The 14,725-nt window shown below is 41.0% G+C and overlaps 1 protein-coding gene across 1 annotated transcript in view; it reads right to left on the bottom strand.

Moving 5' to 3' along the window:
• raver2 (ribonucleoprotein, PTB-binding 2) overlaps positions 1 to 14,725 on the bottom strand; it is a 59,849-nt gene that overhangs the window by 35,189 nt on the left and 9,935 nt on the right. The window contains exon 2 of the mRNA XM_044044480.1: positions 10,976 to 11,042. Within this exon, the coding sequence (XP_043900415.1) occupies positions 10,976 to 11,042 (67 nt within the window). The remainder of the gene's footprint in view (positions 1 to 10,975; positions 11,043 to 14,725) is intronic.

Here is a 14,725-nt window from a genome sequence, read left to right as displayed (position 1 = left end):
CTCAGTGTGTGTATTTTCCTATTATGTGCACACACAGACACACACAGTGACAGGTCACTGAACCTTTTTGCCAGCATGTGTTTGTCGTCTTCATTACTGGACAGTGCAGAGACAAACACAAAGGCCTCCATTGAAAAGCAGGGATTCCCACGATAACCCCTCGCTATTGTATTTCAGATCCCTGGTTCCGCAACACTGCCGAATGAGCACACACGCACGTACACACGCACGCACACACACAGACACACACACAGATTGGTGGTCCGTCATGTGGAAGCAGCTCGAGCTCAGTGTGGCTGGTTGCTGGATGGATGGACTGATGCCTGCAGATTCTTAACAGGCTGGCAGACAGTCACATGCCTGTCTGTCTGTCTGTGCCTATATGTAAATATGTGCGTCGCTGTGCCTGTCGACTCGCGCGTATGCCACCAGCAGAGGTTCCACTTCAGATTCAGACCCGAGTTCAGTCTCAGCAGAAGAGTCCTGATGCCAGCCACTCAAACCCGTCTCAAACTTTTCAGATAATTCAGTGTCTAAAAAGTAAACTCTGCCCAAAGGGGCAACTTTCCTTGTGTTGTTCAACTCAATTCAATTTGATTTGTATAGTGCCAAATCACACAGAAACTTTTACAACATTACAGAGAGCAAGTCAGTGGAGAGAGAAAAAACTCCCTTTAAACCAACAAGCATTTGAATCTCATGAATCTTGTGAATAACAACTTAAAGACACAGTATGTAATGTTTGGAGTTATTTGGATTTTATGGCTGTAGAATTGTCACAAAATGTTCAATGAGCGAGTGATTCTTTCTGCCCCTTTTTCCAAGATAACTTTCACTTTCCATATCTAGCAGTTATTCAACCGTTTAGGAATTAGGGAACTGAGAAGCTGACGTCACAAACAAAAGCTAGTGAATCTTGTCTGTGATTGGACTGTCGTCCCGCAGAGGTCCAGAGGGCTACTGTTACGACAAGTACATGGGCGCAAAGCTCTATTTCTCTGCTTTCCGGTACCCACAGTACTGAACAAAATATGTAACATTAGTCTCGTAGGTTAAACATCATATCTTTAAGAACACGTATTGGTAACAAGTAGAGATAACCACATATATCACTCACTCACTCACTCACTCACTCACTCACTCATCTTCTACCGCTTGATCCTCCACATGAGGGTCGCGGGGACCACACATATATCGCTGAATAATTTTCCCTTTAAAACATATTGTATTGATTTTTTTGGCTCGTAGGTTTCCTGTTTTTCCAACATTCCTAAAGGAGCTAAACTCAATCTTTATCTCTCTGACGTGTTATTACAAGAATAATCAATAGCTACTGATTTGAAGCTTTTTAATTGTGATCATTTTTTGGCCATGTCGCCCAGCGCTATGAACAAGCTATTTTAATCACAAACAATCTTCATTACTCAAAAGCCTCTTGGGCAAAAGGTGATGTTAATCCAAAACAAGAGATCTGCAATCTGATTATATCCGTTTATAATCTGTATTGATCATGATATTTTATCCAAGGCTGGTAATCCCACCAGAAAGTAGTAATATGAGCAAGAAGACTGATAATAAAGGATGCTGAGCTTCTTGAACACAGACCATTGGTCAACTAACAAGCTACTGGTTAAGTGTGTGTGTGTGTGTGTTTGCTACTGGTGAGGGAAGGAAACGAGGAAGGGAATAAATAAGGAGGGGGTGGGGGGGCCTAAGCAGCCGAAGGCAGTAAGACGTGGAAAGAAGGCAAAGATCAATAAACAATGAGGGAACAGATATTTTATCGGGAAATAATCCCTGCAATAAAACCTTTAAAAAGGAAGAGGTAGCACTAAGGAAGGAACAAAGGTAGTGGATATTCTGCATCTGTGTGTCATAGGGTCGGTGTTTGGGAGGATGAAAAAAAAAGAAGTCATCATTAGCCAAGGAGCTGAAGCAACAGCCACAAATGGAGACACAGAGATCCGTCCACACAAACAGCGAAACACGCCGACAGACACACAGACATAAACACTCCCCATCATCATGACCGAATAAGTCCAATGGCGGAGGCTGGCTGAGTGAACCGATATGGTCATGAAGTGCTGCTGTATGCCAACGCTGCACTGATTAGAGCAGAGCTCAGAGGAGCATCAGTGACAGACTGTTGACCCATGTCATCTCCAAAGACACACCCACTAAATTCGTTATGAGTCTAAACCCATGACTCTCAAACTGTGGTGCGTGTACCAACAGTGGTACGCAAGATACCTCTATTGGTACTGGTTGGGCCAGTGTGCTTAGCTGATTTGATTTCCTGTCCATCTGAACAAATCTAAGTTTAACAGTTTAACAGAACAAATGATACACACATTTGCTTGTGTCTCACGGTCCGTATATCAATCTTTATTTTATCTCACTTGCTCTTACTCAAGGACACATATAGACTAGCAGAGCCGGACAATTAACCCACAACCTTCCAGTTCCAAAAGACAACTCGCCCTACCACTGAGCCACCATGTCTCAATCCTAACGACCTTAAATAAAATACTTTTACTTCTAAAACTTTTGTACATTTTATATCAGAAAATCACTTTTAAGACTTTTACTTAACTAATACTTGAGTAATACTATAAAAACAACTACTACCAATACTTTTATGTGCTTTATACGAGACCTTTATACAGCCTGTGTCAATTCTTTAATTATTAATACATTATTATTGCCACCATTTTAACCTATGAGGGATGTAATGGTTGTATACATTCAACTAAAGGAAACAACAAACTGCAGCACAGAAAAGAAAGTGCATTAAAAATCGAGACGCTCCACTTTAATGTGTTGGCTCAATATTGGCCCAGACCCTAATAACCTTGATTTATTTGTTGCAATAATTTCCACACAATAAAATGGCTGTAGATAGAAACAGATTTTACATTTAAAGAAAAAACAAAAAGGGAATTCTATTGAAGTGGCACCCTGTAAGAGTAGATACACCTGGGTAAAGTTATGAGGGAAAGAAGGGTCAGGTAATCACCGTCAGCTGTCGGACAGAAAGCATGACTATCTTTCAGCTGTTAAATCATAGTGATAATGTTTGGTTTTCTTGGTTTCCTAAATATCACATTTACAAATCAAACCAGTGTTGGGCTCATAAAAAAAAAGACTGTGCATTAAAATGAAAGAAATGTTCATGAAAAGCAGGATCACACTCTCCGTATACACAGACACACGTCGCACGCATTTCTAACGTGAAAATGAAACACGTGTAAAAACAACCGCCCTGTCTGTCCTCTCTGATGTACAATGAACTCACTGATAAAAGGACTTCAAACACACACACACACACACACACACACCAACAAAAGACTCCTCCCAAGAGAGCGACAGAGCAGTGAAACACTGGTTCATGCTCGGCTGTGTTTGTTTGTCTGCATATGTGATACTCTCTCAACTCTGGGAATACGTCTGCATTTCACACCAATTACAGTAATCTCTTAGCACACATATTAAAAATGGTGCAGCCATTTTCTCCTCCCTGGAGGAGTGATGTCACTACTCATCCTCGTCAGCAGAGCCTCACCCACACGGGTGTCTCAAACGCCAGAAATGATGCTTGGAGGCAACGACGAAAATGACTCCAGTGTCGATGACCCTGATGAACATGCATATCTAGGTACAACTGTCACTTTAAGTTAAAAGTCTGGCTGTAGCTTAAAACAGATTCTTTAGCCATTTATGTGTAAAGAACCAAATGACAAAGTTGACCTCATTAATGAGAAATGAGTCATGATATAGTTCATATTGCATTATACGTGTATTAGAGAGCCTGGGGGGTTGAAGAAATATTAAAACCAATGTCACATTTGATTGATGACAGCTGTGGTCTGCATTGTTATGTTCTCAAAATGATCTGTAAGATGTGAGAGCAGTGGTTGAGAGATCGTCAACCACGCTGAATGATTTATGGACAAATGAGTTTCACGTCGTCAAAAAAATGTCAAACTTTTCCACAATTCAATGTTGTGTAACAAGTGTGGGTAAAACTTGCTGATGGCCTCCCTTGTTAAAGCTGAACAAACGACATCATAGACAGCCACATTCACCAAGACGGATGAACACATCGAACACATCTCTGCCACGAGCTCGGCAACAAAGTTAACTGAGACGGATTACACTCATTCCGTGTGTCCCCGTCTCTGTTCTCAGCACCTGCTGATACAATGAGCCAAACCTCACCTCACTCTCAGGTAAGTGACAGACAGGTGTCCTGAATCTTTGTTCATATTAAGGCCACACTGGATGCTTGTGGAAGGGCTGCAGCTATGTTTTACGTATTCAATTAAACTGAATTAAATTGAAACTGATGGCGCTTTTACACTATACATTTCTAGTGCGGCGCGGCTCGACTCTACTCGGTTCATCATTAGAATCAGTTAATTCAAAAGATTAGTTCAGTAGTTCCTGCACAGACTCCATTAGAAATGTACCACAAAGAGAAAGAACAGCCTCGATGGACACTGAAATCTTTGTTCTAAAGTAGGTTTTACGGTGGTTGCCTCATGAGTCACTGTTTACAAATCACATTTGTGTTCAGATAGGACTTGGAAATCGCTTTTTTTGTCGTTAAACTTTGCTACGATGAGAACGAGTTGTCTTTTGTCGGACGTTGTGCTCATGACTCTTCCAGTGACGACTCTCTGACCAATCAGTGGCCGACAGTCCGTTGACGTCCCATGTTAGCATCGGCTCAGCTCGCTTTAAACCTCGTCAGAGCAGGTACTAAAAAAGCAGCAGGCGCTATCCCAGTGAGTCGAGTTGTGCTAGAACTTTATAGAGGAAAAGAGCAATAAATAAAAAATAAAAAAATCTTTTGGCAGGGGCTTGTTTTTCCTCTGTGAAATATGTTTCAGGGATATTTTCCAGAATCATTTTCATTTTCACTGCCAGGGTTCTCATCAAATCTAATTTTATCATCTTTTTATTTATTGACAACCGCACCACCATAACATTTTACATGATATAGTGGAGGGAAATACATGGAAATGTGTCCAGTATTGTCAGATGTTCCAACCACGAATAATTACATCTTTGACAGCTTTTGTTTAGATGCTGAGGGAGGGCCAGAGCCTGCGACGGGTCCAGTAACATCATCTATTTTGGGGCCTGTTTCTACCTCATTTTGTTTGAGTCGAGGTATTTAACATAATAAACCACTCCATGTTGTGTGAGCAGACCAGCCAGTCACCATAGCCCTCGGCTCGCTGCCCTGGCAAACATGGAGCAGGAAGGAGGAGGAGTTGTGTGCGCGCTACAGGTGATTAGGTGACACTTTGTGACTCTGGCTTTGCAAAAGTTTATTACAGGGGGAAATAAACGCCACAGATATTTATATTTTAAGAGCCATTTCAGATATTTCGTGGGCATTATCCCCGAGCCCCTGCTCATTCTCTGATCCCAGTATTAACCTACTCATTTGTGACTTGTGCACTTCCCAATAAATCTTTGCAGAAAAAGAAACACAGGATGTGCTGTGTCTGAGAAAGGTCTAGCAGACTGCACAGACCGTAGCTGTTGAGACTGATTTGAAAGATCTTTTTCCCCCCGTCTATTCCCAAATTGACGTGGCTCATTCACGTGGGAAGCATCAGAGACAAGTCTTGCACTGGCAAGTGTGGCTGCTCTAATCAATTCATTGTGCTTAAATGTTCTTCTGTGATGCAGAAGCTCTGCTCGGGAATCCAATGTGGCCCTGGTGTTTGATTTAGGGGATTACAGATGTCAACAGCTGTGGAGCAGAACAAGAAGAAGAAGAAGAAGAAGAAGAAGACACTAACAGACTAACAACAAAGAATAATTAATAAGTAAAGGATGAATGAATCTGGGAGAAAGCAGTAACAGTACTGTGCACAACAGTTCTACATCAAGGTTAATTCAGAACTTGAAGAAATCTCAGGCGTTCACCTAAAATCCGAGTCAAGGAGAGCAACACTTGACATTTTTGTGTTGCATGGTGGCAGCGACAGGAGTAAACAGAAATCTGTGTTTATTTTCTAAGCCATGAGAGTGAAGAGACAGTGGGAGAGAAGATGCGAGGGTGAGTCACACTGTAAACACTTGGTCGGGGCGATGTTATCCAGCTGCCATGAAAACTGATCCAGTGGCTGGTGAGTTCAAGCTGATTGTCATGTCACACACACACACACACAATGATCAGCAACACCCTTCCTGTAAGAACACACAGGAAACACAGCTGTGCATTTTTTTACGCGCACAATAAGCATGAATACCGAAGCACAAACAAATGAAATGTAATGGTTTCACAATTAGCTATGGTGTCTGTGGTCATGATTTTAAAGGAAAAAATAGAAACACAGGAGACCGAAAATGAATTTAAAAATGTTCTCTCGAGTGAAGCCAAACAGTCTGACTGGAAGCAGACTGGCGTCTACAGTTTGGTCAGGTTCTTGTCTTGGCTCCAATGAACATGTTTTTCAGGCTTGATACTGCCACTCTGAAGTCATGCTTGGTTCTGAGCTCAGATCTCAGATCAATACATTAGGATGTAATGGAGGGAAAGGAGACGCTCTCAACCCTCTGTCCTGCGACTGGACATCTCCTCAGCAGCAAGAACTCAGACCTGTTCAAACACTGAAATTAATTGCAGTGTGATCGGGAAATTGTGCGTAACATCTGGTTGTGAATAACTCACTACCTTGAAAATTCAGCAACGTGTTGGTGCACATTACAACTGAATATTCCTCATCTCACACTTCCCTTAAAAGTAGGTAAGTAAAATGTATTTATATAGCAACTTTCACAGATATGTAATCACAAAGTGCTTCACAGGGCAATACAAGTAAAATAAAAATTAAATAAAACTTTTAATCTTTTGTTTTTCTTCATTAAAAAAATGCTAACACACTATTTTAACATACAGTAAATTGTATATAACTGCCAGAAATTGAATCTTATTCTGGAAAAATGGGCAAAAGCTCATGGTTACAATAAGCAAAAAAAATAAAATAATAATAAAAAAAATAAGTGTAAAAGGGTTTACTGCTTTTTAAAAAACGGCAACAGTGACTATGCAGCGAAGGGAAAAAAGGGAGAGCGTTCCACATTCAGTGGGTCATTGGAAAGTAACATCTGACCTGCTGACCTCGGACAGAGACGTAAGGAGGAGTTTGACCATGCAACGCTCTAAAAAGTAAGAAAAGTAAAAGGGTCAAGATTTTTAAATGGATTCTAAAATCCGCTGGTAACCAGAACAGTGAGACTACAACAGGCATGATCTGTGCCCTTCTGTGAGCTCCACTTAAAAGCCTTGCAGCAGAGCTAAGCCGCCTCCCATAAACCAAACAATCAGGTGGTTTAAAACTGATTAACTGACTTTATCTTCAATTTCTGACAAATGAAAAAAATTTAAGTTGGACCTTTAATCATAGCACTGACGCAGTTTCCTTGCACCCAACACCCCTCATGTCTCTGTAGCTAAGTCAGAATCACTGCTCTACACTAAAGTGGATTCATATGCCAACGGTGGTCTTTTGCTGCACAGATTAAGATGATATAGCACAGGAAATGAAAGGTTCTTTTGAGATTTTTATTCAAACATCTCGTCTCTTCCAATGTGATGTTAATTAGGTCGTGGGGACTTTGGTGAGAATGACTGTTTGGCTTTCTAAGCACATTGTTGGCTACTGCTGATGCTGATCAACTTATCATTCATCACACAGTCACTATGACATAATACAAATTCTGCTCATGGAAAGAAAGCAAAAAAAGCTTTTTTCCACAAATGTCAAACTGTATTCATTCATTTATTTACGATTGTTTGACTGCATATCCAATTCCACGTCACACTGTGTGGACGCACAGCTGAGGACCCAGTAAAGTGCGGTGTCAAGTCTAGAAAAACTGACAGGTAGAGTTTCCTCCACTCTGCTAATAAACGGAAGAATGTCTGTCAATGTTTGACAACTGCTCCTCCTACTGACTTCAAACTGGCCGCGGTGTGTAACGGAGGACCCGAGGAAGTGCGACACTGAGGCGAGGACTTTTGGGTGAGGAAGTGTTGGAGAAAAACTGACAGGTTTTCGCCTTCTGCCTCAAACTGTAAATCTGCGTTTGCGATGACCACGGTGAACTTTGATGACGTCTTTGACGACACCATCACCACCACTGTCATGGTCACTGTCAGTATCTCCCTCTCACCTCTCTTTCCGTCTCTCGTTTTCCGTTTTTTTTTTCCAAACGTTTCAATGAATAAAATAAAACAACTTCAAGGAGTCTCAACATTATTTCTTTGTATTAAGACGGAAAAGGACTTGAATACACAATTGTAAGAGAGTTCCGTCAACGGCCTTGGCTGAAAGCAAGAAATGAAGAGAATTTAGTTAAGGTCATGAGTTTTATTTAAAAAAAAAAAGACTGAACACTCCAGTACAGGTGTGTTTTCGATGTACTTTGTCTGCTTCAAGGTAAGAGCACGAGCTATCAAAGCTTCCCAGCTTTACATTTGACCTTGAAACTGATGAGTGACCAAAATGTCATGAAACTGACCCTAACTGGTCAGTGAGGTCACCCAGTGACGCTGCTGACACCGAGGCTCATTTCATCACCATGGACAGCGCTATGAAATCACGGCGCACAACAAACCACACATGGACAAATAAATTCATGAGCATCCTCAAACGCCCGGCAACTCCGGGATCCCACCAAGGCCAGCGCAAGTCGGCCCTCACTTTCGCCGGGGTATACATATACACATATATATGTATATATATATATATATATATATATATATATATATATATATATATATATATATATATATAATTAATCTTGGCGTAGAAGGCCCTGTCGGTTCCCCACTGCTGTGAGTGACGTATGGAAAAAAATCTAGATTTGTCTGTAACGCTTAGTGCTCACGTGGCACAGATCTGTTCCACAGGTGCACCCATGGTAAATTGCCGTGGAAATAACTCACAACTCCTTATATGGACATCCCGGTGGTGTGTGTTTATAGGTCACATATTCAAGCTTTAAAAAAATGTGGGGTTTTTTTCATCCTCTTGTGTGTTGCTGAGTCAAAGTCATGATTCATTTTATATCGATATACTGTAAAAGTAGCAATAATTGTGCGAGTACTTTTTGCTCAGGTGTGTTTATATAGTTGGTGTAAATGAAAAGAAAACCATTTCATCAGATTGCTTAGGTTGTGCTGAAAAAAAGGATATAAGACACTCTATAGTGCACATTTGTATAGCCTCTGTATATACTTACACAGTAATGTGTTCTAAGGGTTAAGAGCCAGTGATGTCGAAGACCCTGGATTCTCATCCCACTCCACTAAGTTCACCAGAGCTTAACACCGTCACTACCACAGCGGCCTAATTGGTAGAGTTACATGGCTACTGGTCCGACAGGGGCCCCGTGTTTCATCAGGCTCTTATTTGCTCTTAAAACAGCATTAACCTTTTGGACAGGCTGGCACTTTGATTTCTCCGCTGTTTGCAGCCTCCCCTCGACTTTCTGCGAGTGTTACGTTTCAGGGAGCTCAGCTGACTGCACCGACTAAATATAGGCACTGTGAGATTTCCCTGGAAAGAGAGACACTCGCGGGGCAGGTGGCCTCCTCATTGTGAGTGTTTGTGTTGTTCTGCGTGGAAACAAGGTACTGGACGATATGTTGGGATTAAAAATCATTCAGCATCGGTAATTATCAAAACCATTTTATTTATGTTTCTCTACACCAGTATGTAGGTAGCTCTTTAACCAAAATATAATTATTATTATTGTTAGCCATGAATTTTATAATTTAGTTTTAGTGGTTGAGTGTTGTTGCTTGACTTTTTTTCCTGACATAAAAAGTTGGGTATAAAAAGGTGAATTCAGCTTGTTGTTTGCCAGATAAATAAATAAAGTTTTTGAAAGACGACTAAAATGTTTGTGCTTTCCTATTTTTATGACAGTTGAAATTAAAGGTTTAGTAAGCGAAGGGTTGCCGGTTGGAGTTGGGGTACCCTCGAGCAAGGTGACAAATCCCATTGCTCATTGTTAACTAGACACTCTAAATGAACGCTAAATTGTCCCGGTCCCAAGCGCGGGTAAATGGGAGGGTTGTGTCAAGAAGGGCATAAAAAAAAAAATCTTTGCCAAATCAAATATGCGAATCATCCGCTGTGGCCCCCGGAGAGGGAGAAGCCGAAAGAACACGAATGAGGGTCTGCAAAAACAAACCATCCTTGTTTATCTTTGCTCATTAAAAATCATACGCCTGTGATTTTGTGCCAAGACTCAAAAAAATATGTCAACAAATATTCATTAGATTCAAATGCTGTGACGTTTGAGTTCACGCAGTGTTGAATAATCCCATCAAATCAAGGAAGTGATTTGCTTTTGAAAACAGAAAAGTGAAGGACCCCCTCAAAAATCCCTTTCAACAGTTGGACTGCTGCTGCTGCTGTATACACACAACCACTCCCTCACTCAGGTCAGCAGTACTGCTTGAAGGAGGAGACAGAAGAAGAAGAAGAAGAAGAAGAGCTTTCCACTTCCAAAAAAAATAAAGCGTCATTTAACAGACAATATCAGGATTTGTTTTAAGTTGTTTCTATACCAGTCTGTGAAAATATTCATAAAAGTTTGGGGACCGCTGTTCTACGGTATGTTTCTTTCACTTCAGCACTACTTTCTATCGAACTATGATCACATAAATACTTGTTGTGTTGATAGTTACACTGGGGTTGTGGATTTCTGGATTAACTTTTCAGAATAATTGGAGAAAACCTGCGTCGGTGTGTATGCGCGTGCTCTTATATGCTCATCTTTATGACGACCACAGAACATTCATCCATTCTTCTTCTTTAAGGTAAGGTCTTATGATAAGTGTTGAGGTCAGGGTAATGGCTTGAGTAACATAATTCATTTGTTTCATTGTGAGAATGAGGGCGCTCACAAATATACAGAGAGTATGTCTGCCAGGTCTTACCTGTTCCTTTATTGCGGTCCACAAAGCAATACTTCAGCTCATATTCTTTCAGAATTTCGTGGACTTCCTATAATGAGACAGAGCGAGAGAGTCGTCAAAAACATGTATTTATTTATTTATTCCATTTATCAAGCAATCCAACTTCGATTTAAAGTGTTGCCACAGCATATATTTAACAAAATAAGCAGTTACCAAAGTGATACTGTATGAAGAATTGTTTTTGTCTTTTCACAGACAAGGATATGATGAAGTGAGACAGACAAAGAGCGAGCAAACACAGACGCAATAGCACTGCAAGAGATAGCTCTTCCTCTCCATCCGCTGTCTGACTGCATTATGAACTCCACTGCTCACCACTAACTCCGTTAGCCGCCGACGGATTTCCACCGTTACATCGGCACTCGAGTCTCACCTGCACGGAAGTCAACTACGGCACAAACAGGCATCAAGGGGATTTTTATTTTCTTAGATACGCTTCTGTGATACGAGGAACCTTGTAGGAGCCAGTCACTGTCAAACCTGTCCAAGAACACAACGGCTCCAGATTGAACAGGAAAACAGCGTAGGTGGAAGGACTGAAGAGCGCACAAAAAAACGAAGGAGAGAAAGAGAAAAAATACACCCACAGTGCAAAAACAACCTGTGAGCCTCAGTCTAAACTCTGTGACGGTGGAAAGATCACTTCGGCAGAGAGCAATTATTGCTAAGTGCAACGGCAAGTGTACAGTTCATGATGTACATTTGGAGGGGACTCTTTTTATCCTCAGACGCAAACAATGAATTCACCGCCATCAGAGTGAATTACTTATTAACACCATGTCTAATCCAACGAACCACAGACAGTGGTCACTGGATCCTATATAGAGTATATACTGCATGCTACACTATGCACAGACTGCAAAAATGGAAAAGCCAATTAGCCGAGTCATGTTTGGGCTCTTTATTTTCTTCTTCTTGGGAGAACAATATCTGAGACACAGTTGGAGAACTTTGTCTTTGAAACGACTTGTTTCACAGCTTCATACGTTCATAATACACAAAAACGTGGCATTGTCCCATCCCTGAGAAGGAGACATTCACTTACACTCGCCGGCCACTTTATTAGGTACAGAGAACATTTAAGAAAGTGTCAGGAGCAGCCCATCTGCCTTAAGGTTCGATACGTTTGTGTGTGTTCAGAGATCGACTTCTGCAAACCTTGATGATCTGAGTTAGTGTTGGCTTTGTATCATCTCAAACCTGTCTGCTCATTCTTCTCTGCCCTTTCGGCATCAGCAAAGCCTTTTCGCCCAGAGAACTGACACTCACTGGACATTTTCTGTAAACCCTCTCAGATGGTTGTGCATGGAAAATCCCTGCAGATCAGCGGGTTGAGAAAAATACTCGGCCCAGTCCGTGTGGCACCAACAACCGTGCCACAATCTGTCACTGAAATCACCGTTCTTCCCCATTCTGATGCTCCGTTACAACTTCATCGGGTGTTTCTGATCATGACCACATCTATATGCGTAAATGCTTTAAGCTGCTGTAATGTGACTGGCTGATGAGATGTTTGTGTTGAACAGGTACAAACAAAAGATGTGCTGTTTGAACCATTCCGTTCTTTTTAAAAAGGGACAAAACACACACTCATTTGAGTATCACGCAATGTGTCACCACAACATCGCCACAGTCCTGCCAGTTTACTCAGTAGAGTTTTAGATGTGGACTTTATTGCTTTACTTTTGGCTTATAACTTACTTTACACATTACATTACAATACAGTTTCTCATTCCAGCAGCTGCCTCGGGGTCTTTATGCATTTTTTTTGCCGCGCGGTATCGTCCCATCTACCGAGTGTAGACCATAATATTATCTTGTCCAATATCTCAGAGAAAAAGACAAACTGTCACAGCCCGCGGAAAAACTCAGGTGTTAGTCAGGAATCGCTCATCAGCCTGACATGGATCATTTGCATGATGGGGGAGAAAAGTTAACAAGCTCATGCAGTCGTCTTTCCTGCAACTGTATTCACATATTATAAAACAAACAGTGAATGTAGGAGCAAATAAACTTGTCGTTATCGAGTGCGATAACAAAGACATCATCTTTGCTTCTTTTTTTTAACCCTTTAACACCTAACCCTCAAAATGTCCCTGTCCCAAAATGCTTAATTTAACCATAAAAGCACCAGAGTGTAAGTGCTTTTCTGCATTTTTCCAGAATAACTTGAAATATCTGGCAGTTATTGACAAAGAATTTACTGCAGGTTAAAATAGTGTATAAACTATTTAATATGAAGGAAAAAACAAAAAACACTGCAGTTGCACATGAACAATAAAGTTGGATTGGATCATTTCAAAATATAAGTACTTGTTTTAAAATGCAACAATAACAAAAAACATATTTATGATGCAAAATTAATCTATTCATTTAAAAATAAAAACATATAGAAATGACTCGTTACAACTTGATATTGTTTGGAGGGCCACATGAAATCGATTGGATGGCCACATGTGGCCCCCGGACTGCCAGTTTGAGACCCCTGGTATAAAACATATTTGAGTCTTAATGTCTCAATATCCAGAAACAGGCCCAAAAATGTGAACTATGTACAGGTGTCCTTCCCACTCTCTCCTCTCTGGTGACGCTGATTCGTCGGCTTTCTGAAACAGAAAAATTACCATAAAAACCCAATGTTGGTTTTTTTGACGTGCACCTTCTCAGCTGTCAGAAACCGTTGGAATGTTTCTGACAGCACAAACCGTCGCGTAACTACGGCGACGCAAATTGCGTCTGCGATACACTGGGTGTTAAAGGGTTAACTGCATCACCAAACCAGAAACACGTGGACACAGCAAACATGAAAATCATTATTTCTATCATCAAAAGAGCTGCTTCAACATTTGAGGTATTCTAATACATAAACACGTTTTTTTGTTGTTTTTTTTTCCCTCTCTTTCACTGTGCCTCGAACCACTCTCCGGCCCACTCACAGACATGTTCTCCATCAGTGAGAGCCACACGACGCAGCCCACACAGGAGGTCAACGTGCTCACCCTTTAAAATAAGTGCAGAGCGAGCCATAGTGGCTGAGACAGACATGGAGAGAAAGAGGAGGGGGACACATTAGTTTGAGATCTGTGCTACATATTCATCTATTCATGAGTCATCTGCTACAGAAAGGGACGACAAGTATGACTCGATGCGGAGGGGTGTTTTTGTACTAAGACAATACACAGTATACTGCGTGACGGATTAAAAAGAAATATAAAACCCACTGAGATATTAACGAGAACGGACAAAAAAAATAAATTTAAATCCTTATTTAAAACAAATCAAACCAGTGCCTCTGCCGATTGAACCCTTTTCAACACAGACGACGCGTTTGTGCAAGCGCACTTTGCGTCACCGCAATTACACAACGCTTTGTGCTGTCGGAAAAACTCCAACTGTTTCTGAAAGCGGAGAAGCTGCACGTCAAACTCCACATGTGGTTATTACGGTAATTCCGCTCGCACTTTTGCAGGAAGCCGGTGAATCAGCGTCTTTGTCGCCAGAGATGAGAGAGTTGGAAAAATGACAGTTATTTTAGATATGTGTTATACAGTTACAGTTTCAAATTTAACACACAAAATTGGGTGTTCATGTACAACTACAGTGTTTTGTCTACTTTAAGGTACACATATTCACCATTAACTAGATGCTTACTAACATGCATAGCATACTAGCCCTTTATTAGGAATTATTAAACACCTTATTCTACCTCTA

This window comes from Solea senegalensis, linkage group LG14 (genome assembly GCF_019176455.1).
Source record: "Solea senegalensis isolate Sse05_10M linkage group LG14, IFAPA_SoseM_1, whole genome shotgun sequence".
Lineage (NCBI taxonomy): Eukaryota > Metazoa > Chordata > Actinopteri > Pleuronectiformes > Soleidae > Solea > Solea senegalensis.
The sequence above is the reverse complement of the archived record's forward strand: the minus strand, read 5'-3'. Positions and strand labels throughout refer to the sequence as shown.